This window comes from Anabas testudineus, chromosome 13, assembly GCF_900324465.2.
Source record: "Anabas testudineus chromosome 13, fAnaTes1.2, whole genome shotgun sequence".
Lineage (NCBI taxonomy): Eukaryota > Metazoa > Chordata > Actinopteri > Anabantiformes > Anabantidae > Anabas > Anabas testudineus.
The window spans coordinates 5,642,961-5,665,257 of NC_046622.1; the positions used below are offsets into that span (position 1 = coordinate 5,642,961).

General features: G+C 41.5%; 1 protein-coding gene across 1 annotated transcript in view; it reads left to right on the forward strand.

Moving 5' to 3' along the window:
* The first annotated feature begins 847 nt into the window (after positions 1-847).
* Positions 848-22,297, forward strand: part of LOC113172965 (protocadherin-16-like) — a 74,071-nt gene continuing 52,621 nt past the window's right edge. The window contains 3 exon segments of the mRNA XM_026376109.1: positions 848-1,186; positions 7,593-8,036; positions 8,038-9,411. Coding sequence (XP_026231894.1) covers positions 7,611-8,036; positions 8,038-9,411 — 1,800 coding nt within the window. The 5' untranslated portion in view covers positions 848-1,186; positions 7,593-7,610.

The following is a 22,297-nucleotide window of genomic DNA, read 5'->3' on the forward strand; positions in this document are numbered from 1 at the left end:
AGGTCTCTTTGGTTTCCAACATTGGAAGGAAAAACCCTGTCTGTATGATAGCTAGGCTCCTTTATGATGCCATGGCTCTGTTGAGGTAGATTTGACAAGTACACAAGTAGCTGGATATAAGGTGAACATCACAGTGGCACCTGAGAGTCTTTTCAGCTGTAACTCTTTATTTAATATATCTTTAATAAACACTACTTGTCACATTATACACTTGCAATATGCTCTTATAATACTGTGTACTAATGTTCGAACCTCTACATCTCTTTGTTCTCATTTGTTCCCATATCCTGTAAACGTTATCTTGACAATAAGAAATAAAGATTCACCTTCATCCTCATATTCAGTGCAATATGTCAAATCTATGTATTGATGTGGTATTATATATGTAGGCTACATACTGTATATCTTTAAAATATAATGCAGCGTGGTAATTTCCAGATTACTATGTGCTGCTTAACATTTCAGAGGTTCAACTTTACCCAATTTAAAACCACAGAAATGTGCTTCCACATGCATATTGCACTCCAAACTTTTGGAGTTTGCAGAGTTTTCAAACTCCATCCCATTTCCTGACTATTCCAACCTGTGTAATCACTCCGCTCACTTATTTGAACTTCTGAGAGTGATGCAGCTGATTTACACTTCCCTTACGCATAGGATGGTGGCACCAAAGTTCAGCAAGAACCTGAGCTGCCTCGCTGCAGTCGGCGTGGCTTCGTGTGGCAGCAGCAGCAGCAGCAGCAGCAGAGCAGGAGGTTGAACTCCATCACGTGTTGAATACATTAGATTTTGGAGGGGTGGTGGGGGGGGGACGTCGGCTGCTCGGCCCCACACTGTTCGGCTTCAGTCAGCGTGCTGCAGCAGTGGGTCTGCGAGCGCGCACAGACACAGACAGGCTGTGGATGCCGAGAAGTTGATAGCGTCGCTGGAAGAGAACAGAAAAGTTTGATCTGCGCCCAAGTTCGCAGTTTTACTGTTTTTTTAAGCTGGCAAGAGGTCGAAAAGTGCCAAAGCGAGCTGTGTGAAAGGTAGAGGAATATCTCCAGAATCACCGGCAGAGGATATCAGTGTTTGAAGCTCCTGAGATGGATGTAACTTTCACTTCGGACTTTGTCTTCATGAGGGCAAACTGAGAAGAACCTGGGTGGCTCGTTTTCTCTAAAACACGGCAGAAGAACAAATGAATGTGAGTAGGCTCTTCATCACAGCACGGATCACATCTCCGCACCCCCCCACATCCAACCTGATGCACTGAAGTTGTGCGTGCAGTTGATCAGTGAACACACAACATCATCATTTCAGTGTCACACAGAGAGACTCACTGGCTGCAGGAAGCTGGATGCTTTCTAGTGGCTGGATAGATGCTAAACTCATTGACCTAAGAACGCAGCCTACTTCTTTGTAGACTTGTTTCCATGCACCTCTTTCGTGCCCAGATTTCTGCGCAGCGATGGACACAAAGTTCTCATATATTCGCCTATGGTGCTTATTTACCTTTAGTTACAGGATAAAGTTAGTATGCATTGAAACCTCTAATAAATGGACTTACACTAGGATATGCCAGCTGTATCCAGCTGTTTTACAGCTGCAATCAATCCCACACAAAAGCTGCTCATAAGGATATTCATGGATCTTATAGCATGAAAGTGTGAATTAGTGGATGTGTTTTTTTGTTCTGTGTAATACTGCACATTATTCCCCCGGCTTGCACACAGACTTTGAAGAGCAGCCACATATTTTAACTGCGTGTCATGTCGCACTTCTTGAAGCCCCTCGGAGACATTCCTCTCAAATTGGTCAACCTATGGAGTTTATTGAATTGTGCTCCGAGTGCCGCTGCAGCCGCTGCAGCCTTTGTGCTTCCCTTTTGCTCCAGTTGAACTCATACCAAACGATTCCCCACATGTCGGCACGGTTGTTGTGGTGGCAGACTGGTGTTCATTGACCGTGAATAGGTGTTCCTTTCCCTCAATTAATAAATTAATTAAGTCTCCACTGGGTTCCATCAATGAGTAATTATGCAGCCTTTTCTGACTTTACACACATCAAGGGCTGCCAGCTTGTTTTTCCTCTCACCCACAGTCAACAGTTTAAGTTCAGTTTGGTACATTAATGTGAGGCTAAGTGTCCACCCCATGTCAAGGAGGCTGTTCACAGACCCCCCTCTGTTCCTACCTAATACCCACTTAAGCTTGGGAACATTTGGTGATACATTAATTACTTTCAATTTCTCCATAGACATATATCCAGTTTCCAATGTGTTCCAGTTAAACAAAGAGTAAAGCAGCACTGATAAAACCAGGACTTGGACCTCCACAGCCTTTATAAGAATTCAGGGATTATGTCATAAACCCGTGGTGCAGCACATGAAGTAATCATTTCACTAGTCCTGTCTTTGTAGCTTGCATATGCTCTTGATGAAGCTAGTGTTTCAGACAGCTAAGAAGCAATGAGAGACACGAGATATGTTTCTCCCAAGACGGTCACACCAACACCACCCAGAAAGTTTCTTGTTGCTTTACATTTCTGAAAATTGCTTGGCTGTAGTCGCTGTGGTTTGTGAAATCTTCCCGTGGTGTCATCATCGGTAAATTAAGTCAAGTTTACATCAATCACGGCCTTTGAGGAGGAGTTGATTTTCTCTTTCGTGATGAGACTCTGTCACCTACAATAAATCAACAGCGCTGCTTAAAGCAGGAAGCTATCAATGTTTAAAAATTCCCGTCAGTCCTGTCGTCTTTAGAATCCTGCATGTGATGGCTCACATATGAGGCGGTCGGTGACCTTAGATGTAGTGGTGTTGTCCAAACTCTCCTTGCATCCCCGCTACTGTAACTTGATGCACATGTGTTTTTAATGATGCAACCACTTGCACAGCCAACGCAATATCAGATGCCATCATCTTCAAAGACATAAGGTGTGTGTGTTTTTTTAATCCAGAACATCTTACATAAACAGCTGAGCTATCCCATGCTGTTCTTGCTGTGGGAAAGAGATGATCCTTCTTGTCATAGACCCTCAGAAACCTTCAACTCGCCATGAAAAAGTAGCCAGTGTGTTTTTCCAACACTGTGTTTGTTATGGCTTTTTTTTTACATGCCCAGGGAATGAAGACTAACGCACGGCATAGAAATGAGACACTGGTGAGAGGCAATAGTCTGGCAAACATTCAGTGCTTTTTAGTTTGCTTTGTGCTAAGCCTGTCATCCTTGTGTCCAGTCAATCTGCAGTTCTGTCTGTGGTTTCCATTATGGCTCCATTGAGCCTCAGGCAGCCTGGCATGTTCTTGAAACCACATAAGTTTTCTTTGAGTTAACTGAAATCATGACATGGAATTAGAAGCTCATTTTATGTAGTCTGCCACTAGAGTCCCTCTTGGCATGTTTTGCTGTGTTAATTAAAGTAGTGCAGATGAAGTTTTGTGTTTGAGACCAGCTTTTTGATGAAATGGGATGAATTTCAGCTAGTGTTGGTGCTCTTTCTCTGTAGAGCAGACACTTGGTTTAGACTGTAAAATATTGTGGTATAGATACATTATTTTAAGATAATAACATATGCATTTGACAGTTAAAGGGACACTAATATGTTATCAGGCAAAAAAAAACAACACAAAACATTTTGCCATGATTTTTGAAATAGTACACTATATTGTTTATGATGTTTAACACGTCTCTTAATCTACACTGTTAAAAATCCTATTTCCATATTACATTTACCAGAGGTCTGGCATTCTTTTTAATGTAAGGACTGGCTCATAGAAGGAGGTAGAAGTGTTTATTCAGACGCCTTGCCTATTGCCAAGCCGCATGCCTGCCTGTCTTGATAGACAGACAAATAGTACTTGACAGAAAATGAGAAACAAGAATCAAACAAGCGAATGCATTTTCAGCTATCACAAAAAATGAGAACCTGGCACATTTTGCTGAACATGATTGAGATACAGAAGTGAGGCCCTGATTGTTCAACCAGGGATTTTCATGCTGATTCCAGTCGTGCTACCAAAGTGGCTGAAGTGATAGCCACTATATTCAAACAGAGGTTTCATTCTGTATGTACAACCCGGAAACCTTAGAAATGGTCAGTTGACTTGGATTAAAGGATTCAAAAGAAACTGGGTCAATGCCATAGTTACTGCTAACAACCAGGTGCACACTATGTGTGTAAAACACATCGTGGTGCCGCGGCAAGGCAGCTTAACTGGTATAGCACATTTCTAGAATTCATTAAATACAGATAAAAAACGAAAACAGACAAAGATAAAAATAGACCAGAAACATAACTATAGAGCAGTATGGCCCTGAATGCAACAGATGAAACAAACGGGCAACTGAGAAACCAAGTCATTAAAGTCACAGGAAACCAGCACAGTTTTCAATTTATCTTTGAAAGTGCCGAGAATTGGGGCACATTTACCATCATCAGGAAGTTGGTGCCATTTGTGTGCGCCCGGTTTGGGTCTAGCTCCAGGTTCTATCAGCTCACTGCTTCCTGAAGATCTCAGAGCCTTCTTGGGTTAACTTTGTTCACAGAAATGATAATGCATTTATGTGTTAACGAGTGTTTTGTGAAGTAGCTGTAGCACAGAAGAACAGAAGTGATGCGCTCATTTGTCCTGGTTCTTGTTAGAACTCTGGCAGCACCTTTCTGAATGAGCTCAAATTGTCTTAACAGTCATTTTCTGGCAGAGCAGACAGAATACAATAGTCAGTTACAACAGTCCAACAGCAGAAGCTGAATGAATGAGTCTCTCAAAGTGTTGACATGAGTATCCTAAAACTCAGATCTGAGTCAATTAAAACACCAGGATTTCTACTCTGGGATTTTTTTCTTGATCGTTCTGAAATCACGTGGGGCATTCACTCTCATGCTTTCCCTTTTTGTAGCTGAATATAATAAGCAATAAGCAACGATAAGATGTGATAAGCAACATTATTGTTGCAGCTTGTCATGGTGATCCGCTGAGATGTATAATCACCAATGAAAACAACATAGCTCCTGACTCCAATATATAATATATAATATATAATATATGCTCCAAGGTATCAAAGGCAATTCAGATGCTGGTTGACAAAGATTAAACAGCCACATCATAGGTCAGTATTCAGACCAATGTCATTTAGCACTTTTATCTGTCTGTGAAACCAGACATAAATCTATCCAGAAGGACATTTACCTTTTAAAAACCTTTCAGCTGAATCCTAACAGCTTTTTCAATACATTTTCCAATAAAAGGCAGATTTAATATTGAGTGAATCTGGCTTTTTTTTTTTTTAATTAGTAGGGCTAAAGAACCTGCAGTTTTCAAATATTCTGATAAAATGCCTCATTAGAGTGAATCACTGACAGTTTTTTATTTTTAAGCAACTAATCACTTTATGCTGTGCAAATTAAATATTTTTGTGTCCTTGTCGAAGGTACATGGGGGTTAATCCTCCAGCAGTTACATCATCTTAACAAAACTCTTCACCAGTGTTTAACTACCAGTAGGAGGGACTCACCATGATCTAGTATAATGATGCAGGGAAAACATCTGAGTCCAAGCCACAATGAGGTTGGCTTACTAAATACAACAGCTTTCAACCATCAGCAGCTATTCTGGTCTGTTTTTTTCCGGACTGCTTTCCCTGAAGCCCTACACACGAATAGGTGCTAAATGACTATTAACTTTCTCAATGATGGATATCTGGGTGGGAGGGCTGACAGTGTTTGTTACACAGTATGTGAATGTGAACTTTTTGGCTCAAGTACAGACATTTCTTTTTAACTTCATACTGAATCTTTTTAAACCATATGTCCTTCTCAACCTGGTATTGTGCAATTACCCTGCCCAAGTGTGTCTGCTGTATCCATTAGGCTGTGCTGCTCTGCAGAGGTCCTCCACTGTAGTTCCACCAGAGAATGCATTATTTCAGTTGTGGCATTTGGACAAAAAATCTGGCCTTGAAAATTATCCTTTGTGCTCTAGAGAAAGCTTTGTAGAAGTGCATCCACAAGTAAATCAATACTGAGACTTTAAAGTTCAGTGCTGTCAAGATTTTCTGCCTGTCATGCATGTGCTTGGCCAGAACAGCCCTCACAAAGCAACTCAACATACTGCATGGTATGTAATGAGAAATTTCATTTGCAATTATTATGGTTTCTGTGAATATAAAATAAATTAGGAATGAATGCGGCAAACTGATTCAGAGTTTATTCTGTTAATGGTTCTAATGGTCGAATAATCGCACCGGTTTTTATGTCAAATTTCTAAACAAGCTGTGCTTTGCACTGAATTCAAATCAGTTTATAGTGTTAAAGTTAGTATCTTCAGTGTTGTGGCCTACGAATCATGGCAGACTGAAATTAGCTCCAGAATTTTGTGCTTATGGCCATCATCCAGGAGACCTCAATTACAATGCAGCAGAGCCAGAAAAAGGGAAAGAGGTAGACTGCATGGAGCCTTTCAACTCTGCTGTACTACTCTGTCACTCAAACACACTGTCACCACCACAGCTGAGACACAACGCCGCACTGCGTTCAGTGACACATGGTAGACATTTAGTGCACACGTACATGCTTACACATACATACACAAACGTCTTTTGAATGTTACCTTGCAGGGATCAGTTGAACCACTAGGGGGAGCCTTGTAAATCTTCTACTAGAAACTAGAGTTTGTTTTCTCTAAATTAAAACTACATTTACTCTGCAGCAGTTCAAAGTAGTTAGTACAGTTACATGGATTTAGATTTAGACCACAGACAATTGAAAGACTGTCTCTTTATTTAATGAAAAAACACAGTTTTTCTGCATGCCAGACACTTGGTTTTGGATTATTTTGCAGATGGTGACAGTCTTGTTGAACAGTTTCCACATTGCTCGACAGTGTCTCTCAGTCTCAATTACAGATCCTCTGCAGTGGTGTGGGTCCATTGCCAGAGCGTAACTATTGTTTATGCAAGGAACTCTAACACCTCTGCTACTTTTAAATATCAACATTTGAATATTTTTCTTCTTGATTTATCACTCAAACTCTTAATTCCCATGAGTATTGAAAGATAAATATGTTTGCTTGAGGAGAGTTAAATATTTTAAATCTTCCTGGAAGAATATTTCACAACTGCTCACTCCATGAGTTACAGTAAATGTAGTAGCACACATAAATATTAAATTCACGACCCAATGTCCAAGATGTACATTATAGGGCACTGCTATGGTGAACACAGCAGGTAGCATGGCAAGAATGATTCCTGCACCTTTTATATTAGAGTTCAGTAGCGGCAGCCAAAAAGTCCCTTTCTGAGTTTGTATGCTGTGGCCAGTGGTTTGATGTTTCTTTAGCAAAGACAACCTTTCTGGTATGTAGGAGGAACTAGGTGTTGACTTATTAGGTGAACTAAAAGTGTAGGAAAATGTTATGTGCCAAACCATTTGTATGTACTATGGTTGGGAACTGAGCCCATAAAACATATGGGAAAGTGTTTAAGGCACATAGCTATTTTTCTTAAACTAACTTACTCTGTATTTCGATGCAGACATAACACACCTTTTCTTAGCTTCTGCTGTTGTCAGGTTTTAATATTGTGCAGTGTTTCCTTTTTGTGTGTCTCCAGGTTTAAAAGGGAGCCGAGATGAAGAAAGCTGCCAAGGGTTTTGGGAAGTCTGTAATGGATCTTTCTCACCGTGAAGGCTGGTGGAACAGAAGGATAGTGCTAATGGTGTATGTGGCCCTGGAGCTTATAACAGTCCATTCACCAGTGGCCCTGGGAACCCTTGAGCTACAGCTAGATGAGGAACAGCCAGCAGGCACAATCGTGGGTGACATTAGTGCTGGACTTCCTCCTGGTATCACAGCATCCCTTTTCTTTATATCAGATCACGAGGGCACCGGTGTGGGCAGTGATCTGGACATAGATGAGAGCACAGGCATTATTAAAACCGCCAAAGTTCTTGACAGGGAACTGAGGGATAGGTACAACTTCATTGCAGTCACCATGACAGGTGTAACAGTGGAGGTCACCATCAAGGTGAATGACATAAATGACCATGCCCCGACATTTTCAAGAAAACAGACCACAGTTTAAAATCCCTGAGCAGACTGCCATCGGCACCAGGTTTCCTCTTGAGCCGGCTGTGGATGCTGATAAAGGACAGCTTACAACACAAGGTTACCTTATCAAGGATGGAAATGTTGGCCAGGCTTTCACCTTGGAGACCAGGAGGGGAAGCAATGAGGTTCTCTACCTCGACTTGGTGGTCAATGCCATTCTAGACAGAGAGAAAAGATCCACCTATACATTATCCCTGGAAGCCTTTGATGGCGGTTCCCCCAAAAGGACTGATCAGATGACATTAGATATTACTGTACAAGACATTAATGACAACGCTCCTGTTTTCAACCAGAGCCGCTATCATGCTATAATTTCTGAGAATCTCCAACCAGGAAGCAACATCCTGCAGGTGTTCGCCTCAGATGCTGATGAAGGAGACAATGGGATGGTACTTTATGAAATCAACAGGAGACAAAGTGACCCAGACCGCTACTTTGTCATTGATTCTCGCACTGGCATCATCACACTCAACAAACCACTAGACTTTGAGATGAGGCGAGTTCATGAACTGGTGGTACAGGCGCAAGACAACGCAACCCAGCCAGAGGTGACCAATGCCTTTGTCACTATCCATGTGAGAGATTACAATGACAACCAGCCCACTATGACCATTATCTTTCTCAGTGAGGATGGGTCTCCCAGAATCTCTGAGGGTGCACAACCAGGCCAGTATGTAGCCAGGATCTCAGTCACTGACCCAGACTATGGAGAGTATGCAAATGTCAATGTGTCGCTCGAGGGAGGAGATGGAAAATTTGCACTGACCACTAAGGATAGCATCATCTATCTGATTTGTGTGGATCAGATTTTGGACCGGGAGGAGAGAGACACCTATGAATTGAGGGTGATGGCAACAGACTCAGGCACACCACCTCTCAGGGCAGAGTCCTCTTTCATCATCCAGGTGGTTGACATTAATGATAATCCTCCACTGTTTGACCAGACAGTGTACAGACAGGTCATCCCCGAAGTGGTGTTTCCAGGAAGTTTTGTATTACAGGTCACAGCTAGAGACAAAGACCAGGGGCCCAATGGGGACATTAACTACAGCATCCTGCAAGACCGAGGTGCTTCCTCCAAATGGTTCACTATAGACTCTGTTACGGGAATTATCACCACACTTTCCCAGCTGGATTATGAAATGAACCCGAATCCCAGTATAACCGTGGTCGCCACAGATGGAGGGAAACCACCCCTGTCCTCGACTGCTGTAGTAAATGTCGTACTTCAGGATTTAAATGACAACGAGCCTGTTTTTGAGAGACATTTCTACAATGTGTCCATCAAGGAGAATACAGCACCAGGGACCTGCATTCTTGAGGTAGGAGATTTTCTTTCAGACTTACTTCATTATAAGTTTGTGATTTGATTTTGTAAACATGTTACAAATGGAAATGGATTTGATAAATAGATACATTTTTCTAACTTTGCTGATTCCTTTCATTCCTATGAGAAGAAATGGTTTGTAATGGTAAACCTGTGTAAATTTAACTGCCTTAGTGAGGATTTACCTGCAGTTTTGGGCCAAGATGATTTCCTCTTTGGCTGTCCTCCCCTTCACCTCTCAAAAGGTTTCCAGGGTAACAGAGGCAGTTTAAAGTCCTCTGTCAGCCTGGACACAAAGTGGTTTTTCACATATTCACAGGCAGAGACAAATTCAGGGCTTTATCTAAAGAAATAGATGTCACTTCACTCTCAAAAGGCACATTAATTAGGCTAGTTAAGCGTGAGAAAAAATGGCCATAGGCGACAAGATGAATTGAAGTTCAGACAAATTACAGAAGCCCCATTGACTGAAGTCCTGTTTCATTAAAACATTATGTTCTCAAGTTGTTTTTAGCCATCTTACAAAAAAAAAAGACTCACAAAAGGAGAGCTGATCAGTTGTGTAAATTATTCAAGTAATTCCTCCAATCAGCAAGTGTAGACGTTTCTACAAATTCGGTTTCACAAGTGCCTGCTGTAGTATTCAAGTAGTAGGATCAAGAAGTTGAACACAGAGAGCAGTCAGGACTCTGGGCCCAGCAGATGGGATCTTGGCCCAGGGCTTGGCCTCCGGAGAGGGAGGGGTGAAGGGAGATGCAAGCCTTACCGCGACTTCTGGCTTGAATGCAGAAATAGAAGCTATGAAGGCTTCTTGTGGGAGGTCCTCTTGTTATAAATCATAGGGACCACAAGGGTGAAGAAAAAGAGGAATGTACTGAAATTGATTATGGACTTAGGAAAGTGAACCAGAGAATAATTAAAAAAATGTATGCTTTGGAGAACTGTTAAGCTCTACAATCACTCTTTCCGATGTGGGTTGAAGTTCAGTAAAATTATCTGAAAACCCTGATTTTGCAAGTTAGATGGTCAGAGTTTTCTTTCCTCTGCAGTGCCTCCAAAAGTGTAGCTACCAGCTCACATACATAACTTTCAGAATATTACATGCTTGATCATCAGCCTCACAAGGCCCATCTATGAAGTACTCCTTCAAAGTCTCTGCTCTCTGGCCTTTCTTAGGCCTGCCTGGCTGCTGCAGACATGTATTTGGCGGGCCATGTGAGAACAGACCGCTCTTACTCAGGGTGCCAGCTCTACATCCAAACATCTCAGCAAGACATCTGATGACTGCCTTTTTTTTCTCTGCAGATGAAATTCCCAATGTCCTCTTTTTCCATCCATAATGCTGTCCAAAAAATCAAGTACAATATGGATATTGTGATCATTAATTCAAACGTTTGAAGTGGCTAATTTCCCCCCTTCCTCCACAGGTCAAAAGCACATCAGTTCATCATTATTCTAATGTAGTCTGACTCCACAGTGGTGCCTGTGATATTTTGTCACTTTCTGCTATACATCAGTTGGTTTATGGGTTTATAATTACATATGTGGTGAAAAAGATAACTAAAAATAATGACTTAAGCCTATTAACAGCAATCAGTCTTGCAATTCAATACGCAACATCTACTGCAAAGAAAATAGGTCATCCTTAAGAGGGGAAATCAATTCCGACATAAAAAACAACATTTTAAAAACCACAAGCTGCATTGTGGAATGTATTTCATGAACCATTGCTAATATTCAACGTTTTTAGTTTTCAGCCTCTGTTCAAGTTTTCTGGATTGTGATCGGTCAAACATAACATTTAAACTATGGATCTGCCGTGATAAAGGAACCACAAGTCTGAGGGATCTTGCTACACCCTTTGATGCATCTATTCCTTTCATTTATAAGACTAGTGAAGCTCTCTTGCACCATTTTAAAAACTCTGGTTTACACTGAGCATTGTGAACATCCATTCCCTATAGAGGTACTATTTACTTGTACTCTGCCAGTATATGTTTTATTACAAATGTGTGGGGTCATTTTAGAATAATAGAAAGTGAAAAAGGTGAAAGTAATTCTTTGAGGTAATTTAATAGAAGGCTTTTGATTCGTGATATGGGAGATGAAGAGTAATATAAAATGTCATTATAACATATTTTATGGGGATAATGAGGCACAGCGGTCTCCTATGTGTTATTTCACTTACGAAGTAATGACTCAGTCGGTTATTTCAGAATCTTGCATGGGGGAATAATTTGCACTTAACATTGTTATGGTTTTTGGTTGGCTTGGAGTGTCTCTGTAAAGAATTGTCCCTCTGTCTGTGTCGGGGGGTCGTTCTGGCTCCAACAGAAAGGCGAGAGGGGGTCTCCGGGCAGCTGAGGGGGAAATGAGCCTTGACAAGTGCTGCATGAGTGGCGGAGGTGACATGAGCAGGGGGGCTTCCACGTCTGTCCGTCGGTCTGTCCTTCTCCAAATTCTTATCTGATCTCACTTCATTTCTCGTTAGCTGGGTGTGAGAAAAGACCAGATCTAATTTATAAACCCACCTCCCCGTGTTCAAGACAGAACGGACTGCTTGTCATTGCTGCAGCCCCCTTTTGCAACCTGAGACGAACATTGCACGTGAAGAAGTAAACATTTTGCCATTTTTGTTTCTAACCTTTTTATTATCAGTTCGTTTACCACTGAACGTGCTTCCTGTCGTAATGGTGCCTTGGCAACATTTTGACTTTATACATCACTTCCTTGAAAAACATGCTGATAATCTTCAGGATTGTAATGCTTTGGCTAGGATTTCTTCTGTGCAACAATAATGATGATCACAGTAGGAGCCTGCTGTTTTTAGTTTAGATAACTACATATGCAGGGTCTTTTAAAGCAGTGTAACATACAGCTCCACTCGAACACATTCATTATTTCACCGAATTCTATAAAGGCAGCCTAGTTGAAAGAGGTACCTCAGAGAAGTGGTACTCTGAATCACTTCTCCATTTCTGCCAACATAAAAGCAAACAGTCTATGTGAAAAAAAAGGAAAAAAGAATAATCATAATTGCCCTGTAGAGAAGAATGAATGATTGAAATGCTTCTTTCACACTAGTACCTCAAAGTTTCCACAGTGTCTTTGTACAATAGTGACCACCCACTGGTAACCGACAGACAGGTGCTAATAACACTGATTCCAATACCCTGTGTCATGGTGTCCTTGATCGTGTGATGTCTGATAAAAAATGACTGCTAAATGACTACTGCAGTGGTGTGAGAGAATAATGTTTGTAATACAGACACATTCATAATGCTCTTCGCATCAGCCCAGCTAAAGATCTGGTGTTCACTGTGTAATTAGAGGAGGTGCTTTTGTTCTAGTTTTCCCACTGGACAGGGTCAAGTCTACGTTGCCAGAATATATTTTTTTACTCTGTCTGCTTGTGTTAATTTGTATGCTCAATAATACCTATTTCACATTCCCTAAAGAACAGATTTACTTCATATTAAAAAAGAAAAACAATTACAAAAGTAATTCACCAACAGTAAACTTATAATAATGTCAAGTGCAAGTGGCATGCGTGATTTGAAATGATTCTGCTGCCTTCTGGTTTATTTAAACAGTAAGCACCCATGTTATGCTTCACTCTGCTCCTCAACAAACCTTTTCTCCTCTCAGTGTTTTGCTGATACTCTTAAAATGTCAACCACATATTCCCAGCAGCTCTCACTGTAATGCATACCAAAATGCTCATTTCCACTTTCACCCAAACTAAAGTTCTGCAAAACAGGTATGTAAAATGCACTGATTTGGAGACTGAAAGGGACACCTGGCTGCTCACTGGCTCAATCACTCTCTATATTGCCACTTTTCTCTCTGTAATGAATCACACTAACTTCTCCAGTATGACTTTTTTTTTTAAATATCCAAATGAGGATTCAACTTTGTGCAAATAACTGAGACTAACTGTGGAGATGAGTGAAATTGCCAGTTTCAGATTGGTATTTTAGTACACAAACCGTGTAATCAATTCTCACCAGACATTTTTCTGGGGATGGCTTGTGTCAAACGAAATGTTCTCTTGTCAGTTTTAATACCAGACTGCTCCCTGTGCGACTGGTTTAGGTTGAGTTGAGCTGACTCTGGTTTTGGTCTCCCCTATTTCTTTATCCTCCTGCTAACGACCAAGCTTTGCTGTGACTCTGCAGTGTAACAGTATTTTCAGGCAATAGTGAAATTGCAGGAAACTGGACGTGCTACTTAACGTGTTTGCAAATGTAATACTTCCTTGAACACTTACTCTTGGGCCTAGCAGGGGCACTGAAGCGAACATAAACACTGATGTACATCTGGATAGAGTGTGGGTGTGGGTCAAAGTTGCTGTGCTTCAGACAGCTAAGTGCATTTTATTGTGCTCAGATGTCCATCAGAAAATTCACCGCCTCTTTTTCCAACAGCACAAGTAGAGGAGAAAACTGTGGTTGAAATTTTTATGATATTTGGTCAAAAACGAAATATTGGAGGAAATGCTCCTCATCAAGGGAAAGCTAAAGCTGTGGGTGTTTGCTTCCCAAACCACTGAATCTGTGGCAATTGGGCTCTATGATGAATAATGTGGAATTTACTGTGAATTAACTGGTGATTAACAGTCATATTCCAGATAGCCGATTGCTTTGACGTGTTACTAGGTTTTATTTGTTATTTGTCCAAATTCTCCATGAGAGGAGTACGTGCTGTCATGTTGTTACTGTGTCATACATGGGCAATGACCTGCTAGTGATATATTTTGCAAAACATTCACTAAGTTGTACTAAATTGCTTTGTTGGCTGCTGTCTGCTGTGTGAGTACGGAGTGTTAAAGCAAGCAGTGTTTACAAGACTTCAGGGTGATTGCAAAAGGTCAGAGCAGCCACGCTGAGTATTGGCTGTGAAGGAAAAAGTTGTGAGAGATAAAAGATTGCTGGAGGAGTTTCCTGCCCACATCTGGCAAAGGAAGGAAGATGGGCTTATATAGCTCTCTCATGGGACAAGAATTTTCATTAGTACAGCTTGTCTGCCAGACTGCAGGTGAGGCTGAGCTCCTATCACGGGCTACAAGTCTCTATGAAACAGTGTGTGAGTAGTGAAAGGAGAGAGAGAAAGAGAGCAAGAGAGAGAAAAGAAAAACATTTGAGTCTCCAGAGGGACAGTCAGCCTCTGGCAGCTGTGACACAGCTCTGGCTTGGCAGCTGGATACAGCTGTTGATCCCTCGTCTAACATCTATCCTCTGACTTTCTGGGGTGGGATCTCCTTCACTCTTCCTGTGTCTTTGTCTCTGTTTCCCTCTCTTCGCTTTTTCTCCTCGACCGTCCAGACTTCTTATCTCTTCACCCTTCCTTTTCCCACACTGCTGTGTCCCCTTTATGATTTAGTTAAACCTCATCACTTCCCCTGCTTCGCTCAGGAGCGGGGACATGTGGATCAGAGCAGGTGAGAGCAGCACATCTGCCTGCCTGGGGAGGCTCAGGCCTCCCTGGAGTGAAGTGAAAACCGCACTTTGTGGCTCCCAACAGACCAGGCCCTGGCTTATCTAATTTGAGAAGGAAGAAATTGGTGTAAATTACCAGAGATTAAACAGAGTGAAGTCAGACTGCAGGTGTGTTTGCTTTCACAGTGACGTTGTCTCAGTGTTATGGTCGTGAAAAGGAACACTTTTCCTTGACCTTCATAAATAGAGACAAATATTCACTTTGTGTCCCTTTTCCTTTGAGACGTATGAATGAGTAGGGGAGATGGACCAAGAGGCTCGCTGTGATAAAGGCTGCCAGGCCTTCTGTTCACACATCCCGTGTCCCTTGCACATGTGCAAGGCAGTTGGCATTGATAAACAAGCTGGGCATCAGGAAGCATCATCTGCTCATGATATTCGCTCTGTTCCAAAGCAAATCTGTGCTAAATCATCCATCCAGTCCCCTGCTGTTCATCAGAAGCCACCAGACTGGAAAGCAGACGCTGAGTGACAGCTTGCCAGGTAACAAAAGTCAGTAACAAGGAAACCAGATCACAAGCAAACAGCAACAAATCATTTTTGGTACGATGATGAAGTACATTATGGAAGATAACCCGGTTTCCAACATGTTGTATTTTACATTCAATAAAGTGTCTTTTCCCCAGAAAAGCATGGACTATATATATTCACAGCCCTAAAATATCTTAACCGCTGAGCAAATTGTCTCCATATCCAGAACTTCACTCTTACAAAGAATGCATCGCTTTCGTCTGCCAGAAACCTCAGTCCCCTTTTGCTCCAGCCATGCTACTGCACTGACTGCCAGCTGAAAATAACAATTGAGAAGAATGTTACTGAGCCCAACAAGCTCATGGAAATAGTGGTGCATTCAGTTACAGGGCGTGTGGTCGGATCATCCTGTTCCTGCACTAAATTACATCTTTTTTGGTTTATGACCAGACCTGATGGGCATTAGGCAATTCTACAGCGCTTTATGTGAGAAATAAGTGATAGGATGTAGTGTTTCAGGAAATATACACTGGCACAGGATGTTTTGCAGATGCTTGTGAACAGTAATGGTGCCATGAAAGCACCCTGCTCCTCCTCAGTGGACCAAATTACTGCTTGGGCTTGTTGAACCTCACTTTAGGACTGACTAACACGTGGCACCATGGGTTGCTTTGTACTTTGTGGAAATTTTATCTAGGTTTTTATTTAGCCAAAGTTCTTGTATGACTGTTTACAACATTACATTTTTGTTATTTTAATAGATGGAAAAAAAAAGTTTTCTAGAAAAATGTTGTAATCACACAAAGTTTTTGCAACAAGTACTATTTTGTTATTGGTATTAAAATAACATACTTCCTCAAACAATACCTTAATAGGACTGAAATCAGTGGCTGATAAATGAGTGAATGACTGAAAGTTGATAAGCTGATTAACAGAAAAGCAAAACATGTTCTGGTACTTGGTACCTGGCTCACTTCTACTGAGTCAGTAGTTTTGCCATGCCATTTAAGACAGAGAAAATAATAGTGAGAAATGGAGAAAATGACAAGCCACACGAAGAAGAAGGTTTGTGGGAAGAGGCGCTCCACTTTTACATTGTGGTTCGCCAAAGTTGTCTGTCTTGGCTTCAGACAGAGAGGCACCCAGACCTGCTTCAACCAGACTCCCAGTCTGTGTGCACTGATGCTCCATGGTGGTCCACCCTCACACTCTTGGTTGCATATCTTCAGGCCTTTGCCACATCTACCACAAATGCCCCTTGTGTTATAAGGGAAGACAGATTAGTTGTAATAAGGAGACAACTTAACACTGACTTTCTCTGAGTACTGGGAGGCGATTTAAAGATTTAGTGCAGAGACTAATTGGGTTATGTATCTCATCAATAAGGCTAATTTGGTCCGCTGCTACAGAGTTCATGTTGAGAGTGCCGTCCCGCTTCTTTTAACAAGCATGTTGAAAGGCCAAATCTTTGTTTAGATTTTTGTGTATAGCCCGTTGCTGTGAGGGGCCTGGGGGCAGCGTGGGGAACAGTGGGACTCTCAGCTGTAATTAGGCAGAGCTGGTATGCAGGAGTGCAGGACTTAAGATGTGTGATGTGGTATCAGAGCAAGAGAACAAAAACCCAGGGGTATGTATATGTATGTGTCTTAGTGTAGACAGGGTTTTAGGGTGGAAGAAATCCTCTAATCAGTGCCCTGGGTTCCTCCCAGATTGCCTCGCAAATGCATCTTGTGGGAGCCAAAGCATCAACACAGGAGACCTGGGAATAGGGAAATTCGTGAAACAGATATGATTTGGCTGCCAGTGGCTAAACTAAAATAGTATGTATCGCTTGTCTACACCACCTTTCCATTTCAGAGTAGGTTAAAAGTTGGCCACGCAGTCAGTCTCATCTGATCAAGACAAAAGCATATTGAGTTGCAGCACCTTGGAATATAAAGTGAAAAATGTACTGACCTTACATTTTTCTGTTTTCACTGTGAGTGGCCTGTGGACACTGTACAGAGGCTCTTTTTCAGACTATATGGTGAAGTTGATCACCCTCAGAGGATGTATGAAAAAAAAAAAAAAAGAACTTCATGGTTAAGCGCGCAGAAAAAGAAAAGTGCATTTTTTTCTGTAGTGGCCTCTGCGAAGTCAACTCACAGCTCAAATCGATACCGACAGGGAGCCGGTCAGTGCAGTAGCCAGGATAATGGAGAAACAAGTTGTTGATGCTTTCAACAAGCCAATGCATAATTGCCAAGACTGAAGGCATCCAGACATCTGGTTTCAGAGGCTGTCTCTAGGAAAACCTGTCTGTGTCTTTAGAGAAATTATGAAAAATATACATATATCACCATATCACTGATGCAACTACAAATACCTCAACTCTCAGTTGCATGCATGTCATGTGCTACAGGATGCTGTATCATTTCCTCCTTGAACATCTGCAGCACTAGATCCATCTACCCTTCTGTACAACCAAGTGACCTTGTAATTACCTGTATGTTTAGTGCTGCTTCAGAGGTTTTTTTTTTGCATCAGAGTTGGTAGAATTGCTTAAGTACAACTCTGCTATCTTATGGCGAGCAGTAATACTCTCATGTAATCTAACTGAATTGGGGGGTGTGCAGATGTGAATGATCTTGATTTGTGTACCAGTGCAGATCTGTGGTTTTGTGCCTGAGGAGAACTAAAGAGTCACCTGCTGCCAAGTTTTACTTTCAACAACTTATTCCTTACTGGCTCTGATTAGTTAAGACAGCAGATATTGTGATTAATGTACCATTTTACCTTTTGTATGTGAAGTCACAGCATGCTGGAGGACCTGTAGCTGATTCAAAGATCTACTTGAACTAATTTGCCTTTTTAACTCTTTAGTAATTCAGGAAGAGTCAGTGACTTGCTGTTTCGGTGCTTTGTTTCCTTCCTGCATCCCATTCACAGCTTCCCAGTACAAACACAGACTTGGTGGTGGTGACAAAGCAGGTTTTGCTCAAGGCTACCTAGTTGTTGTGGGATGGGAAGTGAATTAATCTGTTCCCATTTTCACTGGCTTTTCCAAGTCCATCAGTGATGTGAACTGTCACACTTTCAATCACAAGCATGCTGGTCTCACGTTTTGACGACCAGAGAGTCCTGACAACACTATGAATACAGGACATAGGCAGCTTCATCATCACTAGTATAACAAAAACTTTGATTAAAAATGTATAATGTTTTCAAGCCAGGGGGAAACCATTGAGTTGATTTTGACATCTGGAAAGTCTCCTGGGCTATCTCCAAAAGATGTGTGGTCTCCAAAGCAAACAGAATATTTGATAAGACAGTGGAGACATAGAGTAGAAATACTCCTTTCATGGTTATGATTTAATGGAAAATCTGTTACAGTATGTGTGCAATGTTCAAAGTGTACATTATGATTCCAGCACATCCCTAAAATGTAACCCTTGGCACTGTGAGCATCATATAATGTTCACATTAGTTCTCTCTGCTGCATTAGAAATGTCAGTCATCTGTGTGCCTGAATATCTTACAGGAAATGTACATCTGAACTGTACCCATTTGTGGACACAAAGCATTTTATTTTCATGCACTAAGCATAATTTCAGTGTTTAAGCTCTACTTTTAGTGGGTTAATGCACTGTCACAATGCCTTCACGGTCAACTTTATATAAAACATCATGTATATGGGTATAATATGACTGCATAATCAGGCTTCATTCCCGGCTTTAAATTTCAGCCAGCTTCAGTCTGTGCTCTTCCACTGTCACTATCCCTGTCATTGCTGCTACTGCACCATTTCTTATTCATAGGCCTTCCTTTCCTTCCTTTTTTCTTATCGCAAACATATTAATTCTACACTCACACAAGGTTAGTGGTGTCTAAGTTGTTTTTATACTCTTATTTCCATTTCTGAAATATTGTCTTCAGTATGAAATGAACTTCACTGTAACCTTTCTACCTTCAGAGCAATATTTTGTTCTGTCAAGATGCCACAATTCAAATAGTAGTCAGCTCCAGTTTTCTATATCCTCAGTTTACTCTTCTTGTATATTTATGAAAGAATGATTATTGAGAATGGAAATTCGTCCAAGTGCTCTCCCCCCTGTCGTTCTGTAAATACATCTTTTAAGTGTGAAGTTGCCCTATGCCCTGTTGCTTCCTCTCTTTATTCATGACACCAACTCATGGACGTATGGTGAGGCTGTTTGCTAAAGAGATGGGGGAAGGGAACCACGGCTGTTGTCATCATGGGCCAAGCCACTTAGACAAGGACAGAATCAGTAAAAAGATCTATCTTCTGTTCATTTAAGTTTTAAAATGACAAAATGATTCAGTAAAAAGATTTAAAAGATGGTCTTTACTGCAGGTATTCATCACGCACAAAGTTTGCCAGCAGTAAAGGGGGAAAAATGCTGAATGAAAAACTGAGATAAAAGACTCATTTGTAGAGACTAATTGAAGAAAGTGGAAAATTATTGAAACAAAGAGTGGAGGAAGAATGAGAAAGAAAGCAGATTATAAAAAAAAGGTGATTTACCTCATGCTGCGTGCGTGCAAAAGTGGCATAGATGCAGCTCAGGCAGTGGTTTGTTACCATGGCAATATTGGGAAACGAGGGAGGAAAGGAGGGAGAAGAGTGGCATAAACAAGAAACCCCATCGATTCCTCGGGCAAGTCATCACTCCAATGTGCCAATTTGATTTTTTGTAATTTTGGAGGAGTATGAGCTAGGACTGTCCCTAAAATGAACCAGAGTCCTAAACGACTGCTTAGAGTTAAACTGTCCTTTTTCCAGAGTTCATCACTGTTTCTGTTTGGACTGTCTTGCTGTCTCAGCTATCACGCAGCATTATCAACACATCCTAGTGGTCTGGGGAACATGTAGCGGGGTCTGAGGATGTTTGTTTGGAGATAGAAACATCATGATCTCTTGGCTAGAGAAGGTACATTTATCCTGCTGTATAAACACAGACTATAAACTGAGCTATCAGATGAATCTATATTGTAGATCAGCTAAGGTTTTCATTTGGAGGGAGAGACGGGACGGGGGGTAGCCGAGGACTGAATATGTTTATTCAACATGTTCCCCCCACCCCCTAAAACTCACATGTTGTCAATGGCTGGGCCTCTGCATCTGTCATGAAAGACAGACATAGTGGAGAGTTCACAAGGCCTCGTCTCTCTTTTCCAAACTCCAGCTCTGCTCAGACGTCTTTGTCCCTGCTTTTTGTCTCACTGCAGGGACTTCCTCTCACTCTGTCTCCTCAAGCTCTCCTGTGTTTTGATAACAGATCAGGGGCATCCAAATGAAGTGCCAGAATGATTAGATTCAATTTTCCCTTCTTTTTCCTCTTGGGAGAAAAGAGTTATCAGTCTGAAAAACACTTCCCCCTAGAACCAGACTTATTCCACACCTACAAGCCCCCTGTTGCCTGGAACTGCCAGACTGTTGCTAACATTTATGTCCCACAATTTAGTCAAACAAACACAAATCTGTTTTCTCAGACCAGACAAACCACATGCAGGCACGGTGGACAACAATGTAAACAAGACAGCCTTCACTGGACTGATGCAAGTCTGTCTGAGGAAGGACGATGTGTTTTTCTGAAATCAATTTTTTGATGGAAGTTATAATATTCTTGTATTGTCGGTCTAATTCACAAGTTGTAGTTGCATAACATGCAGAGGGACATGCCTTTATCACTAATTTCAAAGAACTGAACCATTTAGTCATGTCACACTCTTAAATTTAGGTTAGAGAAACTAACTATTTGCTGTCTTTTTTGTTGTATCTGGTGAAGTGACACGCAAGGTTTCCTGGGTTTTTCCACTGTAATACCTTGAGCAACTAAAAACTATCTGTAAGATGTATTTTAAGGTGACAAGGGAGAAAAAACTATGAAGCTGTTTGCGTGCTATACTGTGTTCTTTTCCCCGTTTGGGAAGGTGGGACAAAGCTGCAGGATTTGGCAAGTGTTTGTGCAGTAGAAGAAGGGTGCATCGCGATGAGGCCAAAGCACACAAGCTGAAAAGATTTCTTGGCATGAATGTAGAAGAGACAATGCTTGAATCACAGCAGATCCATACCCAGGGACCAATGGGATCTGAAAGCAATCCATGACTTAATTGACCTAATTCTTCTGTGTGTGTGCTTTAGCTGAAGTCATAAAATAGGCCTGCTAATGATATTATAGGGTAAGACAAGTGCCTAAAGATGAGAGCTTACTGGAGAAAATTAAATTAAACTGACACAAGGCACCCTGCACACTAAACTGAATTCGGTGTGATGTCTGTGGGTGTTGCTGTGTCTCCCACTGGCCTGTAGTGGAAGATAGGCTAACTGCGGGTGAATCACCTCCTTCCCAAAATGATCTTTTGTCAATAATGCTTCAGGAAAATCTGTGAAAAATAAGTATTTGCAAAGTAGCAAGTTACATTTCGCTCCATTATTGCAAAATGGGACCAGGGAGAGTGATGAATATTAGCAAGTGCAGAGCTGCTGGAAGGGGTTAATGACACTTCAAACTAACAGATGTGGCTCTTTCAATGACACAGATACAAGCAGATACTTGCATAAGGGCAAGGATGTACGGCTGGGTTTGAGCCTAAATGAATGAATACGTTATTGTAAGTGGCATTACATTGAGTAACACCTCATAGCTTGAGTTTCATTCATCCAGTGCATTCACTCAGCTCCAACAGCTGTTTTTTTTTTTTGTTAGTTTTAGAGACTCGGGCTGGTGGGGGACTACAGCAGGATTTTACACTGTCCACATTGTGGTTTGGCATGTTGGCATGGGCTGTGACTAGAGGGAAATGAGGAATGAAGTTCTTTAGGTCGCAGGCCATCGTTAAGGGAACAAGAAAAAGTATATGATAGGTTTTTATTTTGTGTAGCAAATGCTACAGAGTTGACATTGCAAC